Source organism: Anomaloglossus baeobatrachus, chromosome 6 (assembly GCF_048569485.1).
Source record: "Anomaloglossus baeobatrachus isolate aAnoBae1 chromosome 6, aAnoBae1.hap1, whole genome shotgun sequence".
Lineage (NCBI taxonomy): Eukaryota > Metazoa > Chordata > Amphibia > Anura > Aromobatidae > Anomaloglossus > Anomaloglossus baeobatrachus.
Genome location: NC_134358.1, coordinates 425931626 through 425957732, shown reverse-complemented (window position 1 = coordinate 425957732; position 26107 = coordinate 425931626). Strand labels below are relative to the sequence as shown.

The following is a 26107-nucleotide window of genomic DNA, read 5'->3' as shown; positions in this document are numbered from 1 at the left end:
CCATGCTCTGATATCCCTCAGAACCCAGATTTCATATATTCTGATATCCATCTTGTCCTCAGCTGATGCTGAGTGCTGGGTCATCCAACCATGCTCTGCTATACATTTTTCTCTTAGCACTTAACTTTCACATGTTTTGCTGTACATCTTTCCTTCAGCACCCAGCTTTCCCATGCTCTGTTATCAAGGGCAAGCTGGGTGTTGAGGGAAAGTTGTATAACAGAGCATTTGAAACCTGGGTGCTGAGGACAAGAACAAGGACATGGAAAGCTGGGTACTAAGGAGAAAAATATATCGGAGCATGGGAAAGCTGGGTGCTGAGGGAAAGAGCCAAGTGTCAGCGTAATAATCCTGTACCCCGAGGGGGGGCCCCGGTCCAAGTTTTGCATCGAAACTCTAGGTACACCACTGTATCTTACTATTTTGAAAGACCCAATTTCTTCATCCCTATATTTTTACTTCCACTGACAAATTGTAGTAAACAGAAGATTTGTGCCAATGTATTATGCTCACATGACATGAACTAACCTAAATAAAATTCTATCAAACCCTTTACTATGAGAACTAGTATTGAGGCTCCCATATGCAATTGATTACAGTGGTGAGCAATGGCCGCACAATTTTGAAGATAATGCTTCTGCTGAATGCTGCAGCCATTAGCTACTGCATGCAGATGTGGTTTTCATTGCAAATGGTAGGTGCTGTCTTGAAACAGACAGATGTCATGAAAGTAGTAAACGTCTATTATAAATTGTCTTCACATTTCTTTATACAGTGATCAAACATCATTTTTGTAAAACCAGAAAAAGTTTTCACTATGTCGACAGTCGCAACAGTGAAAATCAATGAACCTCATTGTAGGGGGTTTAGACGGTGTGGTAATGCATTGTTGTTGCCAGTATTATCAAAACCTCTAACACAAATGTAAACAAATACAGCTTTTAAGAGATTGTCGCACAATTGCAGTTTGCCACTAGAGATGAGTGGATCCCTGGAAGTTCGGTTCGACGGGTTTAGCCAGACTTTAAATAAAATTCAGTTTGGGACCCGAACTTGATCTGAATCCCAATTGTAAGTTACTAATTGGGCAGTTCGGGTTTCCGCCCACATGCAGCCCGCCATAAACAGATCATTTCCGGGGGCAGGTGAGCAGGGTTTTTCCTCTTTATTTTTTTTTTATCACTACATCCGATCACGCTGTTGTTACCCCCAGTGCTTGCTTTTCAAACACTGTAAGTGGCTCGCACTGTGCCGAGCACCGAGCATACCCAAGCACAGCGATGCTGTTCATACATAAAGCACCTGAACTCCAAACCCAAACTTTATTTTTGTTAATTCTGTGTTTGAAACAAACACCAAACCTCTCTTTTGCTCCTCTCTATTTGTCACCTGTCCTGCGGATGAAGTGCCTGATAACAGGGGGTGCCATCACTATGAATACTGCTGGTCACGGGAAGGGGGTCCTTGTCCTAAGTTTGAATTCTGGTCACTTATATGAACTGCCAGTCTATTTATTGTATAAGGGACTGAAGAGGATAGCTGAGTGTTTTACAAGCCCAATGTATAAAAGCCATTTACAGTATGTTGAAAGAACTACTGTAAGCCTCTAGTCTACCGAGAATTGTCCTGTGTCCACTGGATGGATACTGAATATCTGAAAGCTGGATTCCAACATGTCTTTGCAATGAAGTATTCTTGAATTAAGGTGTCTTTTCATGAGTTATAAAAGGTTTCTAAAAGTGGGGTCATTACTAACCACATTCAGTTTTTCATTGAATGTATGTAGAAATCATAAAGCTAGAAGTTAGTTTTAGTTTTCATATATTGAAGCAATGTAAAGAATGTTAAGAAAAAATGGCTGAATAATTTCATTCTCATAGGTATGAAAGAATCATTTTGGAACCTGACCCTGTGCCTGTGTATGCATTAAAGTTGTTAGTGGCTTTGACTGAGTACAGTCCACTTTTAATAAGGTAAGCATGTACATAGAGGATATTGTTCTTATTAAGGTAATGGGTTCTATCGTGGTTTTTTCTTTCTTTTTTTTGCAAAACTGGTTCTTTCACAATAATCTACAGACACATTGCAAAATCATAGTGAATGGGAACATTTGGAATAACTGATTTGTTTTTACCATGCCATTCATTTCTATGGAGAGGACTCTTCATTTGGTCAACACTGTCTTACAGTGATTGCCCTATGAATTAAAGAGGTGGTCCACTACAATGCATAGTCGATATCAAGCTGAGAAAGAAGGCTTTTTCCAAACGCTGTCTATTGTCAAATCTGCCTGTGAGCAGTACTATCTCTGTACACTCAGTCCCCATCACGTGACCCAGGCTCATTTTCATCCTCTGATGTCCGGTGATGTCACTTCAAGTTCTGGTATTGGAAGTTGACCCAGCATCACAGACGTGGGAGCCAGTCTCCCTGAGTGACTGGGCTGTGTGCGGAGGTTCATCTCACATCACAACCCAACATTGTGCATGCTGACGACGCTCTGTTAATGAAAGCAGTGAAGGAGAGAGTGTGCACAATGCTGGCCGGTGACGTGTCATGAAACTTTGCCAACAGCCCACTCACTCAGGGAGTCTAGGCCTGCCTCTTTGATGCCAATTCTGGAAGTCTATGTGACATCACCGGACATCAGAGGCCACTGCAGCCCGGGTCACATGATGGGGGATGAACGGACCGTAATAGTGTCACTCACTGGCAGAATTGACAGCAGAAGGTATTTGGAAAAAGCCTTACTTTTCAGCTTTAAATCGATGTGGCCACTATGCATTGTAGTGAACCACCTCATAAATACATTTTTAATCTATAGATCATGTTATAATAATAATTTTCACAATTGGATGTTTTTAAAACATATTCCTGTTCTCAGATAATCTTATAAATGTGTCCCTTCTATGTACTCTGTCATGGCACTAATATGGTCTGATCATGCCAAACATCTACTGAGTATGGGAGAACGTAAGAGTATCCAGACAGGACAACATGGGATTGAAGCTGATTCTTTCTGTTAGGGAAACAGAAACAAGCATCTACAATCCCATGCTGTCCTGTCTGTATACTCTTTTACGTCGTCCTCCCCAGCCCAGGAGCTTTGGTGTGTGCCAAACATGTGCCTGTACGGTCATATATAATATATAAGATTATCTCAGCACAGGAACCTTTTTTAACACATCCACTTGTAGAACTTATTTTTATTCCTAGATCTATTGATTAAAATGTACTTTTTGAGACAACTCCTTTAATTTTCAAAACTACTTGTATGACTGTAGCGCTAGTATGGTACATTGGTAAATTACCACCAGCACTTCTACATTCTGCAGTTTCAGAAAGAAAGATCAATAGGAGTATTACATATGTAGCATTTGCCCACCCAGGGTAGTAGAGAAAATGCTAGAGCAAAACACATGCAAGCAACTCATTGGGCAGATGCACACAAGATCCAATCAGATTACAGAACTCACTTTTTTGAGACCTTGCACCATCTACCTCTCTATTTTCTTGCTTTTTGGAGATTTTCTTCAAATTCTGCTGCTACTTTACAAAAAAGTTTTTTCATCTACATGCAGATTTGTTATGTTGTTTTGTTTATACTATACTGTTAAAACAAAACAAAAATCCGTAATTAACATTATAGTAAATTAAACTTTGGTTCTTCTGTAATGAAAATGCATTGACCTGCAGAAGTCCTAGATGCAAAATATAAATGTTCTACTCTGTGATTAATTGTCTTGGTAGATTTTGTGAATAAAAATTGCCTGGCCTTACCTGAACTGAGAAACTGTGATTATACGTACAAAGTATAATGTATTAATTTTTTTGTCTTTGTTTCATTTCTGAAAGGGACATTGAAGAAAGCAACCTTGTTCCTGTTCTTTTCCAAGTCATTTTGGTAAGAATAAGTTTAATTTTATGGATTCATCCTGTTAATGAGTTTCTTATTGATAGGTAGGAGGCCCTGGTTAACCACAGAGGCTTAATCTCTGGTATTAAATAACTCAGTATATAAAGAAAATTATGCATAGTATAAAAGCTGTAAAGTCTGTCTGAGGCCCTCCACTCTAAAAGGCAACCTTAGACAGACTTGGCACTAGCCACTCAAAACCCAAAGGAATCGCAGCTTTGACCCTTTAACTACTATGTAGGAAGGTGGAGATACAACAGGGCCCCCTGGGTTGCATCCACTGAGTGGTTGTTGGTCGGAGGAATGAGCCTGAGGCTAAGATGGTCAAACAAAGCTGGTTCAGAGTCAGGAGGGACAAAACTGAGACCGGTGGAATATAAGAGGTGAGCTAGCAGCAGGTCTGATAAAAACAAGATCAGAGTGGCCATGGTCATAGCCATGAAGCATAGAGGATAAGATAAGGCAAGGAAAAAGTAATTTCAGAAACCGAATATTGGCAAGAGTAGCACTAGAGATGTCTGTAGTTAAATGTGTACAAGATCTGGCAACTCCCAGCAGACAGCAGGGAGTTAAGTAGGCCGTGGTGTTGACCCATTGGCCACAGTAGGGGCTGATTACTCCTGCTGGCTGCTAAGCAGCACACACATTATTTCTGCCAGGTCCTAGCCACACTAGTATTTATGGAATTACAAAGTCTGCTTTGTGATGTCTCGATCACCCACACTGTCAGCAGAACAAAAACAGCAACATCTAGTGACTGAGGCAGATTTAATAGAAAATAAGGATTCTGGATCTGTGTACTGGTGTTTGTGTAGGCTTCAATAGTCTGCCTCAGATTTCAAGTATTTTTACCTATTTTGTGAATCTCTGATACATTACTCCTAAGGGAATATCTCCTTAATAGGAATATAACAGTTCTCCAATACACAAAAACAGCATTTCATTTTTGGTATTACCTACTCTAAAGGCCGCTTTGCACGCAGCGTGCATACCCGCCCCCATCGGTTGTGCATCACAGGCAAATTGCTGCCCGTGGCGCACACCATTGCTCGGACTCGTCACACTACTTACCTGCCTAGCGACGTCGCTGTGACCGGCGAACCGCCTCCTTTCTAAAGAGTCACTAAGTGGCCGCCCACGACGTCAATAAGTGGCCGCCCAATAGAAGCGGAGGGGGCGGAGATGAGCGGGACGGACATCCCGCCCACCTCCTTCCTTCCTCATTGCGGGTGGCCGCAGGTACGATGTGGTACCTCGTTCCTGCGATGTCACACATAGCGATGTGTGCTGCCACAGGAACGACGAACAACCTGCGTCCTGCAACAGCAACGATATTTGGGAACTGAACAACGTGTCAACGATCAACGATAAGGTGAGTATTTTTGATCGTTAGCGGTCGCTCGTACATGTCACACGCAACGACGTCGTTAACGAGAACGGATGTGCTTCACGAATTCTGTGACCCCCAACGACATCGCGTTAGAGATGCCGTTGCGTGTAAAGTGGCCTTAACCCTACCTGTGATGATCATGGTATTGCTGAAAAGTGTACAGTAAAGAACAATAAGTTTGAGTCTAGTATAAGGCCTAGTAGCCAGTGTAAAAATATATGCATATTACTTACTGTAACAATGTGTATATATATAGCATTTTAATTTTTATTTTTTTATACAGCTATAGAACATTGTAAAAAAAATAAACCTATAAAAAAAACGTTTAACATAAAAGACAAATTTAAACAATAGGTCATTTTCTAATTACACAGATAACTGATTTGTCTTCTATAAATCAATACTGAAGTAGTCTATTCAGTAACTGCAAAAAGAGAGAGATCTTAAAGAGTACCTATCAGTAGTCTGGGCGTGCCCTTTTTCTTTAATAAAATAGTTGGCAGCCCCAGAGTGGTGATTGTCAAAAGTGCTCATAACCGTTCTTAATGCCTCCCGAAAGAGCCTGCCTTTTAGCAAAAGTCAGTCCCAAAGTTCTGGGTTGTGAGATCCCGACATGCAGAGCCCCTCTCGCAGTGAAATAGTTTTTTCTTTCTCTTTTGACTACACCAAGAACCAGGGGTGGGATTCAAATTTTTAACAACAGGTTCTCTGTAATCCCCGCCCATTTGAAAACCACACCCATTTTGTAACTGCACCCATTTTGTTAGCCATACCCATTTTCACTCACTTTCCTCAACCAAAAAATACAAGTAATTTAAAGTAAAATCTCTTTCCCCTTCTTACCCTCCTATACCTTCATTCTACTGTCCAGTACCAGTTGTTTCAGTCACTGTCAGTCATATTGTATTAAACGGTTTTTCTACAATTTTTAAAAATTATTACTAAAAGGAGCCCTGCTAAAATTGGAACGGACGACCTTCCCCATACAGATCTCATCCCATGTGGCTGCTTTTCCAGTGCAGATCCCATCCCATGTGGCTCCTTTCCCCCTACAGATCCCATCCCATGTAGTCTCTTTCTTGTGCAGATCCCATCCCATTATGGCCTCTTTCCCCTGCAGACCCCATCCCATTATGGCCTCTTTCCCCTGCAGATCCCATCATGGCTTCTTTCCCCTGCAGATCCCATCATGGTCTTTTCCCCCAGCAGATCCCATCCCATTATGGCCTCTTTCCCCTGTAGATCCCATCCTATTATGGCCTCTTTGCCCTGCAGATCCCATCCCATTATGGCCTCTTTCCCCTGCAGATCCCATCATGGTTTCTTTCCCCCAGCAGATCCCTTCCCATTATGGCCTCTTTCCCCTGTAGATCCCATCCCATTATGGCCTCTTTCCCCTGCAGATCCCATCTCATTATGGCCTCTTTCCCCTACAGATCCCATCCCATTATGGCCTCTTTCCCCTGCAGATCCCATCATGGCCTCTTTCCCCAGCAGATCCCATCCCATTATGGCATTTTTCTCCTGCAGATCCCATCCCATTATGGCCTTTTTCCCCTGCAGATTCCATTATGGCCTCTTTCCCTTGCAGATCCCACCCATTATGGCCTCTTTCCCCTACAGATACCATCCCATTATGGCCTCTTTCCCCTGCAGATCCCATCCCATTATGGGCTCTTTCCCCTGCAGATGCCATCATGGCTTCTTTCCCCTGCAGATCCCATCATGGCCTCTCTCCCCTGCAGATCTCATCTCATGTGCTCCTTTTCCCCTGCAGATCCTGTCCCATATGGCTCCTTTTTCCATATAGTTCCCATCTTATGCGGCCTCCTCTCCCCTACAGATCTCATCCCATGTGGCTCCTTTTTCTATATAGTTCCCATCTTATGCGGCTCCTCTTCCCTGCAGATTCTTGTCTCCCTGCAGATTCTTGTCTCCCTGCATCTTCGGCTCCTTGAGCGCTTACCTGCTCCAAGCACCGGCGGCCTCTCCTCTGTCTTCCGTCCTCCTCCGCGGCACTCTGCAGGCACACTGACGCTGGCAGGTGGCAGCAGGATGAGCAACCTCACCACACTGCCATGACCTCTGCAGCGTCAGCGCATCGCTGCACGCCAGGTTAGGGAGCAGACAGGCTCCACTGAAGCTGCAAGAACCGGCTGCTATTTTAACAACTGGTTTGCCCGAACTGGACAGAACCAGCTTAATCCCACCCCTGCCAAGAACTGATACATACTTTACTAAGCTGTTACCGAGCAGTAACTGCTGTAATGATGTTATCAATCAGTAGCAGTTTAGTGGTTTATGCTGTAGCGCTGGTTTAGTGCGAAGAGCAAGAGCGTTATCTTTCAGTGAAAGAGTGGACATGGCGGCAAGATGTGCCTAATGAGAAGGCAGACCCAGATTGTTGATGATTACTCTAAGGGGTACTTTGCACACTACGACATCACAGGTGCGATGTCGGTGGGGTCAAATTGAAAGTGACGAACATCCGGCATCGCAGGCGACATTGTAGTGTGTAAAGCCTAGATGATACGATTAACGAGCGCAAAAGCGTCGTAATCGTATCATCGGTGTAGCATCGGCGTAATCCATAATTACGCTGACGCGATGGTCCGATGTTGTTCCTCGCTCCAGCAGCAGCACACATCGCTGTGTGTGAAGCCGCAGGAGCGAGGAACATCTCCTACCGGCGTCACAGCGGTTCCCGTAGGATATGCGGAAGGGAGAAGGTGGGCGCCTGCCATGTGACGTTGCAGTGACGCCGTACGACCCACCCCCTTAATAAATAAGGAGGCGGGTCACCGGCCAGAGCGACGTCCCAGGACAGGTAAGTCCATGTGAATCTGCCGTAGTGATAATGTTCGCTACGGCAGCTATCACAAGGATATCGCAGCTGCGACGGAGGCAGTGACTATCGCGCTTGGCATCGCAGCAGCGGCTTGCGATGTCGCAGCGTGCAACGTACCCCTAAGCCAAAAGCAACCAGAATGGTAAGTAATTAAAATGTTGCATTCCTTTTATTGAATTTTTCTTTTTGTGCTGAATTCATCTGTGCCTTTACGTTACTAGAGGGTATGCAATTTCAATGTAAAATTTAAAATCTGCAATTGTGATAGATGTAAACAGTAGTCACTTCTTATTTTCCAGTGTTCCACAGCCGACACTACAATGGCATTCTCAGTTTTTGTTTATTACCTATCCTATGTGGCTGGGGTTTTATTTACAGACACCACCACTCAATGCTGCGCCATGATGTCAGTAGTATTTCATGTGAGCCCTATGGCAAATGATTGATATGTAATAAACAAAAATAAGGTTGTTTTTTTTTTGTTTTGTTTTTAAAACAAAAAAACCCCGTAACCTTAAGAGTTGCCTGGTCAGAGCTGCAGCTTGACTAATCACTTCTTTCAGTATTACATTGTTGCACCTGGTGGTGGCACGAACCATAGCAGTGAGCATACTACCATTCACTTCCATCTTGCCTCTCAATACATGAAGGATTTCTATACTATTGAGCCCCCTGCAGGAGCAGACACAGACAGAACAGGGTCACTATGTAAGAACAATATATGGGCCCTCTGAAGTCCAATAATTCATCAGAAGCATGCACAATTCCAGTGTTTTGGAGATAGATGTACAAGAAGAAACTGGCACTCAAGTTAGCAGTAGGCAATATACTTTTAATTCATGGCTCAAGTGCAAGGTGTGCAAAGCATACGACGTTTCGGTCACTCAGACCTTCATGAAACAAACACACAGCTGAAGAACCCAGGCAGGACGGATAAGGTAAAGGCGCTAGGTGCAGTTGTGAACGTCGTATGTTTTGCACACCTTGCACATGAGCCATGAGTTAAACGTATATTTCCTACTGCTAATTTGAGTACCGGATTCTTCCTGTACATTGATACGGAGTGGGATCCTATCCAAGCACTAGTACTTTAATCGGCGTGCCATATTCTTTTTCTATACATTGGAGGTGGATGTAGGCCCCCCAACCTCCTTGGCCCCTGTACGGCTGCACAGGTAGCACCAATGGTATTTTTCCCCCAGCACCTCCTATTTTTCTTATCTTCAGTAATAAGCAAAGACCAGGAGTACCACCACAGCTAGTTTTAGTTGTATAACCCCTTTACTTAGTAATTTGTGAATTTATGGAACACTAAAGAAACTATTCCAGGTATAAAAGTATTGCAAATTATAAAACATAAAAAATAAATAAATTATAATACACCTGTGTTTTGAGAAATACTGATAAAATATATTTTACCGGTCCCATTACATAAAGCTGTAAATCAATGAACTTCAAAGTAACTTTGCTGAGGAATTTAACAGTTCTCTGCCCTTGGGAAGTGACACTAGAGATATAGACATGGTTTTAGGAAAGAGCTTTTCGTAAACCAGGATTATACCTGTAGCAGCTTTAATACTGTAATTACTGAAGGTATTCATGCATAGCATGGAGATAATGCCGCTTGCTCTACCTGAATGTGAAATAACCTGTATAATAAAACATCTGTGTGTTTTGTGCAGTTATGGGAGAAAATTAATTTATGACCTATAGTTATGGTGACAAACCGCCCAGAGTAGGACAGATTCAGACGTAAACACTGGAAAAGTGACATTTGCGTTACCTGTACATAAAATAAGAAAACTTTGGAAATGGAACATTGCCTTAAAATCTACTAAACCCTGGATTTATATGGCAGTGCTTATACTCTTTTTTTATTTTAAGGCAGGAACATTGCTCCAGAATTAATAGCAGCACTTCTGTGAAATAAATACTTTAAATGTAAGCTATAAAGAATAGTTAGCTAGAATGATGCTGCTTGTCTAAGAAATTAAGGCTGTTAAGCTTTAAATTTCCAGATATTCTATGAATGGAAAATACTTTTTTTTTTTACTGGGTTGCCATCTATTGTAATGTTTATTTCCACCTACTTATCCATAAGAAAATTTCTGCTCTATTTGTCATGTTATTGCTTTTTTCCATCATGCCTTGTTTGATGATAAAGGGTTTGAAGAGGAACATTGAAAAAAATAACCATTTTCGTCCAACTCTGATCCCTATTAGGTATAAGCACAACCTGAAGCCCACAAGCCAAGTGTGGCCCTTGAAGTACATCCTTGTTTTTCTTGACTTTAGGGGAAATGTGTAATTTATTTTAATGGGTTTTCCATTGACTAGGCTCATGTGGGATTTGTAGGTGACTGTCCAAGTAAATGGGGATATGGTGCAATATCCAACAATGCCACATAAATGACAGTTGCACTATATTGCTAACTGCTCCACTAAGATGGTTTCTACCTTCTGATGGGTTCCTTCTGATAATACATACAATACAATGCACAAACATAGCTTTTGGCACACCCAAAACTACCATTGCTCTGTGCAATCGGACACAGTCATGGTCGAACAGAAAAAGAGGCATTAACAAAAATGTTTGCACAAATTTGGAAGCATGCAATTATCCAAAATTTATTGATATACCAAAGTAGTAATATTTTCCTTCATTGATACTAAGGGACATAAGCCAACCCCTGAAAAACAACCCCATACCATTATCCCTCTTTACAGGTAGAACAATGCAGTCAAGCAATTAACAGTCTTCTGGCATTCACCAAACCCAGACTCGTCCATCAGACTGACAGACATGCATGATTCATCACGCACAGAATGTGTGTCCAATGGTGGCGTACTTTAAACCACTCCATTCCACTCCAAAGCTTCCATGTCACTGCCCAGCCATATACACAGTTTCTGTGCTGATGTTAATTCTAGAGTCTGTTGTTATCTCCCCCTGTACAGTCTACAATAGTGATTCTGGGGCTAAGGGGGAAGAAAATAAATTTTCATACTACTTTTCATCCTACCATAGAGGCACATGTTGTGCTGTGGGACACTTTTACCTACTGCTAATTGTCTTATTTAAAAGAAAACCAAACCTCTGGTTATGAGGCATAATCAGATTTTTATTTTTTTTTAATTATTTTATAATTCAGGTTTTATTTGGGTTTATTGTTAGTGTTAAAATTGTCCTGGCAGAAAAATGGTAATACGCTGTGTGACACTTGGTTAAGTGATACATATTGGGCCTTGGTACAGATGAGCAATTCAGTTTGTGCTGCCCTGGTCTGGTATCCAGTATGGTTTTCAATGGCAGCCAGTCTTCACCTCTGCAACTGGCATCCTGGGCACCTTTGGCACTGACTAGTCCTCACAACGTCATGAGGCATAGTCTGCAGCAGAGGCACCCCGGAACCAATCTAAGGATGCCAAGTGCCAAAGTGAAGACCAGTTGCCGCAGAGGACAAAACTGCATGCTGAACCCGGGCAGTGCAAACTCAATTGCTAATCTATTCCATCAACCAAGCATTAATTAGGTATTTAGAGATTTTTCTACACCTTTATGCTTACCCTTGTTAAAGTAGTACAGCACTGGGTCCACAAGACTTCACTGGTATTTTGCACCTGAAAGCACAAGTACAGCTCAACAGTAGTATTCCTCTAGAATAATTTAAATCTAAAAATGGAGACAGACACAAAAATACAATTTATGCACACCGTAAAAGTTTTGTTTGTTGAAGAAAGCCCTTCAAGGTAGCTGAATCCAGGTTATTGCATGTATAAAAGGTCCTATAAAAAATGATGGATTTTACTCCTAAAATCTGAAGTTAATGATTAGCAACTGTGAACTTTTCCGCTCTTTCAGGCATCATTTGTAAACTGTATTTCAATGCATATATAATATTGAATTTTGTGCTATTAGTTTTTAATGTATGTGTTTTCAAGAGTGGGACAATGATTTATTGTGTTTTTCTCTAAACGTTTATTGCACCTTTCGGCATTTTTTCTTTCCAAAGAGAATGATCTTCAACACAATCTATTTATTTCTATGAATATTTTTGTCAAAATGTGTGAATAGAGGAAGGAACTTCAGGTTTTGCTCATTAGAGAGTATACACTTGTTTTCTAAAACACAAATGGAAGGTCATCCGGTCATTCTCCTCCACTTTACAGATTTGCACTTGGTGGTTTATCTAATACATCAAGATGTGTGAGCGTGTGTATTTGTTAGTGTGGCTATGCATTTTATAGAATTTGCAAACCCTGCATACCAGACTCCCAAGACTGCAGATCAGTGCCGTTATTGTGTATGGCTTTGGCATGCAATCAAGATTTACAGTAGCTTAATCTGCTAAAGAAACATCAAAGTGCTAAGTTGACAGTTCATGGATGTTCACAGAAAATCAAAGTACAAATTACAACAAGGAATTGCCAAACACAGCTTAATACAATTTGCTTGCTTAATAATATTGATGTTTACTTTTTGACGACATACACCAAGTAAGAGAATAGGTGTTTTCTTTTGTTAGTGGAAACTATTAGGTTTTTTATTTAGTTATGTACTGTTTTTATTATCCTTGTTCATGTGTTCTCCAATCTTTGATCTCAAAATCATAAACTTACGTTTCTCTTTATGTACTTATATGTTGGGGGTGTATTCCATGGAAGTAGGGGAATCCATCAATAAATATCTAAAGTGTATGGCCAGCTAAGTTAAGAGTTATGCGGGCGTCACACGAGACGATCTGTCGTGCGATATGTCGTTGGGGTCACGGTTTTCGTGACGTACATCCGGCATCGTTTGCGACATCATCCCGTGTGACACCTACAAGCGTATGTAAACAATCGCAAATCGGTTATGAGTCACGGATCGTTTACACGTCGCTCATTTTTAAAAAATTGTTTATTCTAATTTGCACTGGTTGTTCATCGTACCCGGGGTAGCACACATCGCTCCGTGTGACACCCTGGGAATGATGAACACAGCTTACCTGCGTCCCGGCGGCAATGCGGAAGGAAGTCGTTGGGCGGGATGTTTACGTCCCGCTTATGTTCGCCCCTCCGCTTCTATTGGCTGCCCACTGTGTGACGTCGCTGTGACGCCGAACGTCCCTCCCCCTTCAGGAAGTGGACGTCCGCCGCCCACAGCGAGGTCGTCCGGGAGGTAGGTACGTGTGACGGGGGTTTAACGACGTACAATCGCTCGATAGATCGCACCGTGTGACGCCCCCATTAGAGTTGACAGTCGCAGCCCTGAACATTTCCATAACTACAGAAATCAAGCTAAATGGCAATATTTTGGCTGTGCCAAATATTCTCTGTCCTTTGTCAGTTGTGATTTTCATCTGTCTGTTTAGAATGTACTGTTTTTCTATTTTGGGTAGTACTTTAATTGTGCCATGGTATGTGAAAAGTTCAGACATTGGCAAAAAAAGATAAAAAAAAATATTGTAGAGATAATTGTTTTTGGTAATTTAACTTATATGAATGTTTTATCTGTTATTCTAACACTAATGGCCATATTGGTATATTACTTAGAACTCCTTGGTTGTTTAGTAGAGATGAGCGAACCGGTCGCGGTTCGGCTCGAGGTCGGTTCGAGTTCGGTTCGTCGAACGTTCGACGAACCGAACTCGAACCAATAGGCTATAATGGGAGGCAATCACAAACACATAAAAATGCATTATAAATGTACACAAACAGTTAATAAACATTGCCATAACACTTACCGGTCCTCGCGATCCCTTCTGCACTCTGTCTCCTGCCGCTATTCCATCCGATGATCGCTGAATCCTCCCGGTGACGGCACTGCCAGCAGAGATGCAGGACCTATCGTGACGTCAAAATAGCCATGTGACCAGTCACGTGGCTATTATCTCTTTGGCTACAGACTGGTCACATGACTATGACACGTCATGTAGGACCTGCGAGTGCATATCTCCGGTACACGGTGCACATTTGTGTATTGCCGTGTACCGGCGATATGCTCTAGCACACGGTCGACTCCCCGTTCCGTTAGGGACCGGCTGACACAGCCGGTCATTAACGGAGATCACCGTTGCCATAGCAACGCAGTTAGCGGTGACGTCACCGCTAACCGCGGCTCCGGGAGCACCGTTGCTATGGTAACGCATCTGTCAGCGTTACCCCTGTTACCGCTAGCAGCACTGATCACTCACGGAGTGAAGGCTGCACGCTGCTTCCCGATTGTAGTGAGGATTGTAGTGAGGATGAGGTGCCCCAGCCCATTATGGGCTGGTGCACCTCATCCTCACTACAATCGTCACTACTACTACACTAGTGAGGATTGTAGTGAGGATGAGGTGCCCCAGCCCATGATGGGCTGGTGCACCTCATCCTCACTACAATCGTCACTACTACTACACTAGTGAGGATTGTAGTGAGGATGAGGTGCCCCAGCCCATCAAGTAATGGGCTGGGGCACCTCATCCTCACTACAATCCTCACTACATTTCTGAAGTGCAGTTTCTTCAAATTCATTTAAAGGCACTTGGAACGCTGAAATTGCTGCTTATAATTTAAGCCTCTATTAAAAACCTCTTATCAGCGCTGGTTTATTGGGGATTTATTGGGCTGACAGGGGGTAATAAAGATGGAGTCTCTAATGTGTCTGTGTATTTATTTCTATTAAAGTATTTTTTCTCTGTGTGGTGTCTTTTTTTTAACCCTTTATTGGAGATTCTTAATGGCCGGGTCAAACGTGCCTGACATTAAGAATCTCTGGCTTAATACTGGCTAGTAAAACAAAGCCAGTATTAACTCACGATTACCCAACAAGCCACCCGGCTCCAGGGCTGTTGGAAGAGTTGGATACAGCGCCAGATGATGGCGCTTCTATGAGAACGCCATTTTCTGGGACGGCTGCGGACTGAAATTCGCAGCAGAGGCGCCCAGAAACCTCGGGCTAACATGTGCTGCGGATTCCAATCCCCAGCTGCCTAGTTGTACCCGGCTGGACACAAAAATGGGGCGAAGCCCACGTCATTTGTTTTTTAATTATTTCATGAAATAAGTGAAATAATTAAAAAAAAAAGGGCTTCCCTATATTTTTGGTTCCCAGCCGGGTACAAATAGGCAACTGGGGGTTGGAGGCAGCCCGTGGCTGCCTGCTGTACCTGGCTAGCATACAAAAATAAGGCGAAGCCCACGTCATTTTTTTCGTGGGCAAAAAACTTCTGCATACAGTCCTGGATGGAGTATGCTGAGCCGTGTAGTTCTGCAGCTGCTGTCTGCTCTTCTCCATACAGACACACAGCAGCTGCAGAACTACAAGGCTCAGCATACTCCATCCAGGACTGTATGCAGAAGTTTTTTGCTGAAAAAATTATGTGGGCTTCGCCATATTTTTGTATGCTAGCCAGGTACAGCAGGCAGGTACGGCTGCCCCCAACCCCCAGTTGCCTATTTGTACCCGGCTGGGAACCAAAAATAAAGGGAAGCCCTTTTTTTATTTCATGAATTTCATGAAATAATTAGAAAACAAATGACGTAGGCTTCGCTCCATTTTTGTGTCCAGCCAGGTACATCTAGGCAGCTGGGGATTGGAATACGCAGCACAGGTTGGCCTGAGCTTTCTGGGCCCCACTGCTGCGAATTGCAGTCTGCAGCCGCCTCAGAAAATGGCACTTTCATAGAAGCGCCATCTTCTGGCGCTGTATCCAACTCTTCCAGCACCTGCCTGCTATACCTGGCTAGCATACAAAAATATGGCGAAGCTCACGTCCTTTTTTTGTAGTTTTTTGGCCAAAAAATTAAAAAATGCTTCCCTGGATTTTCCATTGCCAGTGAAGGTAACACCAAGCAGTGGGGGTTAGCAGCCAGTAGCTGCTTGGATTACCCTTAGCTAGCAATACAAAAAATGCAGTGGGAGCCCATATATATTTTTTTAATTATTTATTTAAATAACTAAAAACAAAATGGGCTTCCCTGTATTTTGATTGCTGGACATCACAGTGCTGTAAAAATAAATCTTTAAAAAAAACTGACATAGCGCTCCGCGGTATTTTTGATTCTCAGCGCAGATAAAGCAGACAGCTATGGGTTGCCACCCCCATCTGCCTGTCGTTACCTTGGTTGGCAATCAAAATACAGGGAAGCCCATTATTTTTTTCTATTTAAAAAATAGTTAAAAAAAAAATTACGTTGGGTCCCCCCATTTTTGATAGCCAGCTAGGGTAAAGCAGACGTCTGTAGCCTGAAAACCACAGCTGGCAGCTTTACCGTGGTTGGGGATCCAATGTGGAGGTCCCCCCAGGCTCTTTTTTTTATAATTATTTTATAAATATTAATAATTACACAAAAAAAGTAGGGTCCCCTCCAAATTGGATCACCAGCCAAGGTAAAGCGGACAGCTGTGGTCTGGTATTCTCAGGGTGGGAAGGTCCATAACTATTGGGCCTTCACAGCCTAAAAATAGCAGGCCGCAGGCACCCCAGACGTGGCGCATCCACTAGATGCGCCAATCCTGGCGCTTCACCCCAGCTCATCCCGTGCCCTGGTGCAGTGGCAAACGGGGTAATAAATCGGGTTGATACTAGCTGTAAAGTCACCTGAGATCAAGCCCAGCAGTTTGTGATGTCATGGCGTCTATTAGATACCCAACATCATAAACTGTCAGTACTAACAAAAACAAAAAATCGACAAAAGAAATTTATTTGAAAAAACAGTCCCCAAAACATTTCCTCTTTCACCAATTTATTGTAAGAAAAAAAATAAAGGGGTCCCACGACGACTCTGGACCGTCTAGAATATGGGGGGGAGACACTCAGGGAACGTATCCCCCATTTTCTAGGAGTGCGGACCCTTCATGTGAGGAGTGTGGGTGCAATGAATCTGCACTCACTCTCCCCGGGTCCACAGCAGCAGAGTCCATGTCGTAATGGTTGCTACCAAAGCTGCAATGCCCTGCTCATGAGGTAAGGGCATGCCTAATCAGGAGAACTACTGTAGAGGAAGCTCTGCTCACTGGTATATAGGTGCTCAGAGGTAATATTAGATAAAATTAGTGAGTAACCTCGGCACTCTAAATCTCCCAGACTAAGTCAGTAAGTCACAACGGATAGTAATGCAAAATCACTCTTTATTGGTCCGTATTAAGAAAAAAAAAATTTTCATAAGCATATATGTTTTTGTCCAAAACAAGTTACAAATGACGTTTCGGCCTGAACCTTTGTCAGATTGGACTTATCTGCATGTAATCATGAAAAATGACAATAATCAGTATCACATAAGAGTGAGAGAACAATAACATAAACTCGAACAATGTAGAGGTACAATTGGGATGCAGCTAAAAAAATTGCAACACAGCAAGAAATGAAACACATGATACAAATGTCATAATACAGTACAAGGACAATATAGTAATGACAAATATGGGGTCAGAGTAGGCTTAGACAGCTCTGGTACGAAAGAGATGTCAATCATAAAGTAACATGTGCAGTAGGTGTAGAGCTACACTATGCATGGCAGAGCTAATGGGTAGACCGACCATAGAAAAAGAACGGAGAAAAAGTGGAGAAAAAGTGGAGAAAAAGTGGAGAGAAAGTGGAGAGAAAAAATGGAGAAAAAGTGGACAAAAAATGGAGAAAAATTGGAGAAAAATTGGAGAAAAAGTGGAGAAAAATTGGAGAAAAAGTGGAGAAGAAGTGGAGAAGAAGTGGAGAAGAAGTGGAGAAGAAGTGGAGAAGAAGTGGAGAAGTGTTTGTTCATGCCAGATGGGAGATAAATAATTTTTTACCGGCGCTGTCATTTACTGTAATGTGATCATCGGTGTACGGTGTATACCTGTGATCACGTGAGCGGGGACCGGAAAAACCGTCCTGAATCATGATCTCCAGGGTCTCAGCTAGCCCTGAAACCCCGGAGATTTTCTGACGCTGGTGGGCGTTATTCACTTATTTCTGCCTGCTGTTTATAAACGGCAGATCAGAATAAGGCTACATTAACACGACCGATCCATTTTTGTGGTCTGCAAAAAACAGTCCGTTTTTTTTCACGGGTGCATCCGTGTGGCATCCGTTTCCGTTCCGTAGACGGTCCGTATGTCATCTGTTTGTCATCCGTGTGCCTTCCGTTTTTTTTGTGTACTGCAAAAAAACTGAATGAGGGTAAATGCATAAATTTACCCAGGATCCATAGCTTCATCCTACATGAGGCGGTCACATGTTCACTCCAGTGCCATTTTCTACTGCTTTTCACAGCGTAGAGCACTACATATCAGTCTTTTCTTTCATTATAATGGCAGAAAGACACATAATGTCCCACTCTCCTGCATTTTGTAATTTTGCACCCTTTGGTGCCTTTCATGTGGCACTAAGGGGTGCTTAGCTTTGTATTTAGCCAAAAAAATGAAAAAAAAATGACGTAGGGTTCCCCCTAGTTTTGTAGCCAGCTAGGGTAAAGCAGACGGCTGCAGCCTGCAGACCACAGCTGGCAACCTCACCTTGGCTGGTAATCCAAAACTGAGGGCACCCCACGCTGTTATTTTAAATTAAATAATTAAAAAAAAAAAAAAACACGTAGGGGTCCCCCCAAAATTGGATCACCAGCCAAGGTAAAGCAGACAGCTGGGGTCTGATATTCTCAGACTAAGGAGGTCCATGGTTATTGGACTCTCCCCAGCCTAAAAATAGCAGGCCGCAGCCGCCCCAGAAGTGGCGCATCCATTAGATGCGCCAATCCTGGTGCTTCGCCCCAGCTCATCCCGCGCCCTGGTGCGGTGGCAAACGGGGTAATATATGGGGTTAATACCAGATGTGTAATGTCACCTGGCATCAAGCCCTGGGGTTGGTGAGGTCAGGCGTCTATCAGATACCCGACATCACCAACCCAGTCAGTAATAAAAAAAAAATAGACGACAAACACATTTTTATTTGAAAAAACACTCCCCAAAACATTCCCTCTTTAACCAATTTATTAGAAAGAAAAACAAATCCAGGTCTGGTGTAATCCAAGGGGTTGCCATGACGATCCACACTGTCCCAGTCAATGAAGAGCAGGATGTTCCCCATTGGCTGGGAGAGCAGTGCAGTGACCTGAGCTAACATCAATGGGTCAGCCCAGGTCACTGCAGGGGATGACAAGTGCTGCTGTCAGCGAGGTACATTACCTGCGCTGATCTCCAGCACACTGACAGCCCCTGTCACTGAGTTCAATGACCGGCGCCTTCACACCAAGTATCGCGAGAGGCCCGTGCCGTCACCGCTAGTCAGTCTCGGGTCGGAAGCGAGAGAAGGTGATGTGACAAGCGGCGGCCATGGAGGACAGTGACAGCGCTGAGGTCGGGATGGTGGGACTTCATCACCGCAGGTAAGCCGAGCGGGACCATGTGTGTGTGTGTGTGTGTGTGTGTGTGTGTGTGTGTGTGTGTGTGTGTATGTGTATGTATGTATGTGTACATGTCGCGAGCAGGAGGGGGCGGAGCGAGCTGAGCGGGGAAGTGTGGGCTTCCTGCACATAACTAGGATAAACATCGGGTTACTAACCAAAGCGCTTTGGTTGGATACCCGATGTTTATCTTGGTTACCAGCTTCTGGCAGGCTGCCAGCGATGGCTCCTGCACACTGTAGCTGTAAAAAGCCCTGCTTTTTGCTGCTAGAACCGTTCTCGAACGTATCTAGAACTATCGAGCTTTTGCAAAAAGCTCGAGTTCTAGTTCGATCTCGAACAGCCCCCAAAATCACTCGAGCCTAGAACTGGAGAACCTAGAACCGCGCTCAACTCTATTGTTTAGTGGACTAAATCTTAAGGGGTACTTTGCACGCTGCGACTTTGCAAGCCAATGCTGCGATGTCGAGCGCGATAGTCCCCGCCCCCGTTGCAGTAGCGATATCTTGTGATTGCTGGCGTAGCGAACATTATCGCTACGCCGGCTTCACATGCACTCACCTGCCGTGCGATGTGGCTCTGGCCGGCGACCCGCCTCCTTCCTAAGGGGGCGGGTCGTGCGATGTCACACGGCAGGCGGCCAATAGCAGCGGAGGGGCGTAGATGAGCAGGATGTAAACATCCCGTCCACCTTCTTCCTTCCGCATTGCAGCCGGGACGCAGGGAGGAGATGTTCCTTGCTCCTGCGGCTTCACACACAGCAATGTGTGCTGCCACAGGAACGAGGAACTACATCGCACCTGTCGCTGCACCGGCATTATGGAAATGTCGGACGCTACACCGATGATACGATAACGACGCTTTTGCGCTCGTTAATCGTATCAAAAAGGATTTGCACACTACGATATTGACTGTGACGCCGGATGTGTGTCACTTTCGATTTGACCCCACCAACATCGGACATGCAATGTCGTGGTGTGCAAAGCTCGCCTTAGACTCCCTTGAACCGGTACCTGTAACCTGGTTCTTGTTGTCCAAACCACAACATTAGTCAGAGCCTGGCTCTATGATTGCAGCTAGTTATCTTTCTCTCTGACACACTCTGGAGTTTAAGAGAAAATATAGATCTTAATAGATCGGGTCAGGAACCATAACTGGAGACAATACTAGTCTGGCTCTGCCCCCGGCCAGCTCTTCACAGCTCCAATGCAAAGATTGACTTCTGTCTCCACAGTATGTGCAGAATAAATTTGTTGAGTAGTTCCCTTTAACACTTCTCTACATTAACGATTAATCATCACTGTGTTTCACTACACAGACTTTATTATATTTAACAGGTGCTAGTTCCCTTGGTTATAAGACCTTTCCTTAACTAAGGAAACACATAACTTTTGTAGTCTCTACACCCATTTTTGCCAAAAAATTGGTGTAAAATGAACTGAAGATATATCCTCTTTATGGTGAAAACACTAAAATGATTAGAATATATTGCGGCTGTTTGAAATATATTCTCAGCAGCTTGAGCTCAGTGTGTAGTTTGTCAGGCCTCCAGAGAAAGGTCACTTAGTTGACCTAGCGTGAGCAGTGAGTTGATAATTATTCAGCTGAGTAACCAAAGCACATATAGATTAAGCAGAAAGATGATGAATTATTGATTGCAAAATTAAGAAGCTGATTGCATATCTAATCTATACTAAACCAGAAAAGGTTGTCCTTTTTTGGGGATGGCATTTCATTCTTGAACAGTCGTTAAGCCTAAAGTTCTCAAACATTTAAATCATTCAATTTAGCGTCTAATGTAGGCATTGGATTATCTGTATTAGACATCAATTTTATCGAGTACGTTGGACTGAAATTATTTTACCCTCAAGCCAAGAAACATTGCTAGGCTAATGAATCATAAAACATTTTAGCTTTGGGATTGGGAATGTTTCCTGACTTTCTTATGAGGGGTATACAAGGTCAATGATCAAATTAAGGCCTGATCAGAAGTACAAACAAAAGCATACACATTACATTTTTCTTCCGCTGGTAGTTTTTGTTCTCAGGCCATATTTAATATTCTGTGAAGATTCAGTCCCAAGATAGGAATGTTGTCCAGCGCATCTTCACAGAGTATTGATTAACAGACAAACTTTACTGCCTGTGTGAAGATTCGTCATCTTTAGTGTATGGTGTACTGTAAACCAACAAAGATTTTTTTTCTGTATAGCTGGTACTCGTAGACTTAAAACTTTTATGACTTTTTTTGTAATAAATGTAAGGGAATTTTGACGAAGTTTTTTTTTTTTTTTATTTGTATTTCACCTTGATATGTTTTATCCCTTCTATTCTTGCACTTCTCATGAATGTGCTTCATTGTCACATTAAAATAATTATCTTATGAGATATACTGTACATATTCCATATCCACGGTATAGATTCTCACTGTCAGGAACTCCACAATCACTAAAATATGGATCCTAAGTATCCCAGGCATCCTCCTCTAAATGGCTGCACATAGAGTATTTTTCTGAAAATTGTTTTGCAAGCATGGTTGCCAGTAAACCTCCATACAAGTCAATGGCAAACATGTTAAAAAAATAATCTGTCATTTATGGCATATCCTTTGATATGCATGTTATATATTTCATCTAGTCTTGTATTTGGAGCTTTCACCAAAAGAGTGGAAGTAGTCTCCACATGTATGAAAGAAGCCAATAATTCAATTAAAACTAGGACCAGGGTGAAGCAGATCAATAGTGCAACTTTAAGCCCAATGGTCGTTTTACACAGGCTGCCCGGAAAGAGCACAAATCAATGATATAAGAAGTTGATTAACATGTCACAATGATCATAAAGGAGTTCATACAACTGATTGTTTACCCTTTGCCTAGATAAAAGATTCAAACAATGACAAAAAAGGTGTTTTCTCATTTATTGTTTAATCACTGGGCAAGTTTTCACTAGAGAATATTCTGCAACTAAAGTAATCTTCAGAAAATCCTCAAGAAAACCTAATGATCTCTAAATACTGTATATTTATATTTTTTCCCTACATCACTGCTTTCCATCTTCTAATTTAAAGGGAAACAACCACAAGGATTTTGCTATATGAAGTAAAGGCAGTGCCATACTGGCACTGGGATGCTGAATCCAAGCATACCTGTTGTTGAAAAATCGGATGCTTGGTTGCTGAAATATTTTTAATTTGATGGGTGCATCAGAGGTGGAACTTTGTGGGTCAGGTTCTCAGTGTATATTCCTTCTCCTGCGTCTTGTATTGCACGCCGACAGAAGCAATGGTGGTGTGGCGCGATATTTAACCCCTTCAGCCCCAGCCTATTTTGACTTTACTGACCTCGCCATTTTGCGCAATTCTGACCACTGTTCCTTTATGAGGTTATAACTCTGGAACGCTTCAACGGATCCAAGCGATTCTGACGGTGTTTTTTGTGAGATATTGTACTTCATGAAAGTTGTAAATTTAGGCCAATATTTTTTGTGTTCATTTTTGAAAATTTCGGAAATTTGGCGAAAATTTTGAAAATTGCGCAATTTTCAAACTTTCAAATTTTATGCCCATAAATCTGAGAGATATGTCACACAAAATAGTTACTAAATAACATTTCCCACATGTCTACTTTACACCAGTGCAATTTTCAAAACTTTTTTTTGTTGTTAGGAAGTTAGAAGGGGTCAAAGTTCATCAGCAATTTCTCATTTTTCCACCAAAATTAACAAAAAACTTTTTTTAGGGACCACATCACATTTGAAGTGACTTTGAGAGGCCTAGGTGACAGAAAATACCCAAAAGTGACCCCATTCTAAAAACTGCAACCCTCAGGCTACTCAAAACCATATCCAGGAAGTTTATTACCCCTTTAGATGCTTCACAAGAATCAAAGCAATGTGGAAGGAAAAAATGAAAATTTACTTTTTTTACACAAAAATGTTACTTTAGCCATAAAATTTAGCATTTTCACAAGGGTATCATAAAAAAGTACACCATAAAATTTATTGTGCAATTTCTCCTGAGTACACAGATACCTCATATGTGGTGGAAATCACTTGTTTGGGTGCACGGCAGGGCTCGGAAGGCAAGGAGCGCCATTTGACTTTTCAAACGCAAAATTGTCTGGAATAGTTAGCGGATGCCATGTTGCGTTTGGAGACCCCCTGAGGTGCCTAAACAATGGAGCTCCCCTACAAGTGACCCCATTTTGGAAACTAGACCCCTCATGGAATTTTTTTTTAGATGCTTAGGGAGCCCTTTGAACCCCTGGGGGCTTCACAGGAGTTTATAACGTTGAGCTGTGAAAATATATATATATATATTTTTTACCACAAAATTGTTACTTCAACCAGGTAGCTTTTTTTCACAAGCGTATCAGGAAAAATTACACCATAAAATTTATTATGCAATTTCTCCTGAGTACACAGATACCTCATATGTGGTGGAAATCAAGTGTTTGGGTGCACAGCAGAGCTCAGAAGGCAAAGAGCGCCATTTGACTTTTGGAGCTAATTTTCCATTCAAAAAGTCAAATGGCGCTCCTTCCCTTCAGAGCCCTGCCGTGCACCCAAACAGTGGTTTATAACCACATATGAGGTATCTGTGTACTCAGGAGAAATTGCCTAACAAATTTTAGGATCCATTTTATCCTTTTGCCCACGTGAAAATGAAAAAAATTAAGGCTAAAAGAAAATTTGTGAAAAAAAAGTACTTTTTCATTTTTACCGATCAATTTGTGAAGCACCTGGAGGTTCAAAGTACTCATTATGCATCTAGATAAGTTCCTTTGGAGGTCTAGTTTCCGAAATGGGGTTACTTGTGGGGGAGCAGCAATGTTTAGGCACACAGGGGCTCTCCATATGCGACATGGTGTCCTGCTAACAATTTGAATGGAAAATTAGCTACAAATTTTTACGGACATCATGTGGCGTATGGAGAATATGTAGTGTATGCCAGGTTGGGTATGTGTGTGTGTGTGTGTGTAGTGTAGTATACGTCAGGTTGGTGTGTGTGTGTAATGTAGTATACGTCAGGTTGGTGTGTGTGGCGTTTACCACACACACACATCAACCTGACGTACACTACACCCCACACCAAACTAACATACACTACATCACACACACCAACCTGACATAGTGTATTTTAGGTTGGTGTGTGGTGTATGTCAGAATGGTGTGTGTGGTGTATACTACACCACACATACCAACCTGACGTACACTACACACCACACACATACATCAACCTGACCCACACTACACCACATACCAACCTGACATAGTGTATGTCAGGTTGGTATGTGGTGTAGTGTAGGTCAGGTTGATGTGTGTGTGGTGTAGTGCACATCAGGTTGGTATGTGTGGTGTAGTATACACCACACACACCATTCTGACATACACCACACACCAACCTAACATACACCAAGTCAGATTGGTGTGCAGTGTATGTCAGGTTGGTGTGCAGTGTGGTATAAGGTAGTGTACGTCTGGTTTGTGTGTGTCAGGTTGATATGTGTGGTGTTGTATACACCACACACACACACACACACACACACACACTACCTGATGTACACTATAACACACACACCAACCTGACGTAGTGTATTTCAGGTTACTTTGGTGTAATGTACGTCAGTTTCATGTGTGTGTGTGGTTTAGTGCACTAGCGCTAGGTTGGGGGTTACTCACACTTTTCTTCCTCCATGGCCTCCGACTCTTCTCCTCCCGGCCTCCGACTCTTCTCCTCCTGGCCTCCGACTCTTCTCCTCCCGGCCTCCGGACGATTTCTTGTCCTGCGACGTCGTGTATGTGTCACTGGAGGAGGAAGAGTGGGAGAAATAGAGAAAGGGGGGGGGGGTCCTCTCCCTCAATATCAGCTTGGGAGGCATGTGCCTCCTCAGCTGAGTACACCCTTTGTAACTGGGACGAGCGGGACATTTTGTGTGCTGTGTGCATGTGTAAAAAATCCCCTAAACTTTATTATAGTGTGCGTGTGTGTATGTGCGAGTGTTTGGCAAAACTTTCTACTGCAGGACGGGGCTGTCAGGCGCCGAGAGCTGTCAAGCACGGGGAGCTGTCAGGCAGGAGCCAGTAGCAGCAGGGGGGGTGGGATCCCTGGGGCAAGGGGGTGAGATCCCTGGGGCAAAAGGGGGTGAGATCCCTGGGACAAGGGGGTGAGATCCCTGGGGCAGGGGGGCGATCACAGAGCTGGGGCAGGGGGGCGATCACAGAGCTGGGGCAGGGGGGCGATCACAGAGCTGGAGCAGGGGGGGATCACAGAGCTGGAGCAGGGGGGCGATCACAGAGCTGGAGCAGGGGGGCGATCACAGAGCTGGAGCAGGGGGGCGATCACAGAGCTGAAGCAGGGGGGCGATCACAGAGCTGGAGCAGGGGGACGATCACAGAGCTGGAGCAGGGGGGCGATCACAGAGCTGGAGCAGGGTGGCGATCACAGAGCTGGGGCAGGGGGGCGATCACAGAGCTGAGGCAGGGGGGCGATCACAGAGCTGGGGCAGGGGGGCGATCACAGGGCTGGGGCAGGGGGGCGATCACAGAGCTGGAGCAGGGGGGGCGATCACAGAGCTGGGGCAGGAGGAGCTAATTACTGGCAGCAGCAGCA

General features: G+C 43.3%; 1 protein-coding gene across 4 annotated transcripts in view; it reads left to right on the top strand.

Moving 5' to 3' along the window:
* The window catches only part of ULK4 (unc-51 like kinase 4), a 1163168-nt gene that overhangs the window by 586918 nt on the left and 550143 nt on the right, over positions 1-26107 (top strand). For all 4 annotated transcript variants that reach the window (XM_075315178.1, XM_075315180.1, XM_075315177.1 and 1 more), the window contains exons 30-31: positions 1881-1973; positions 3856-3904. In XM_075315178.1, coding sequence (XP_075171293.1) covers positions 1881-1973; positions 3856-3904 — 142 coding nt within the window. The remainder of the gene's footprint in view (positions 1-1880; positions 1974-3855; positions 3905-26107) is intronic.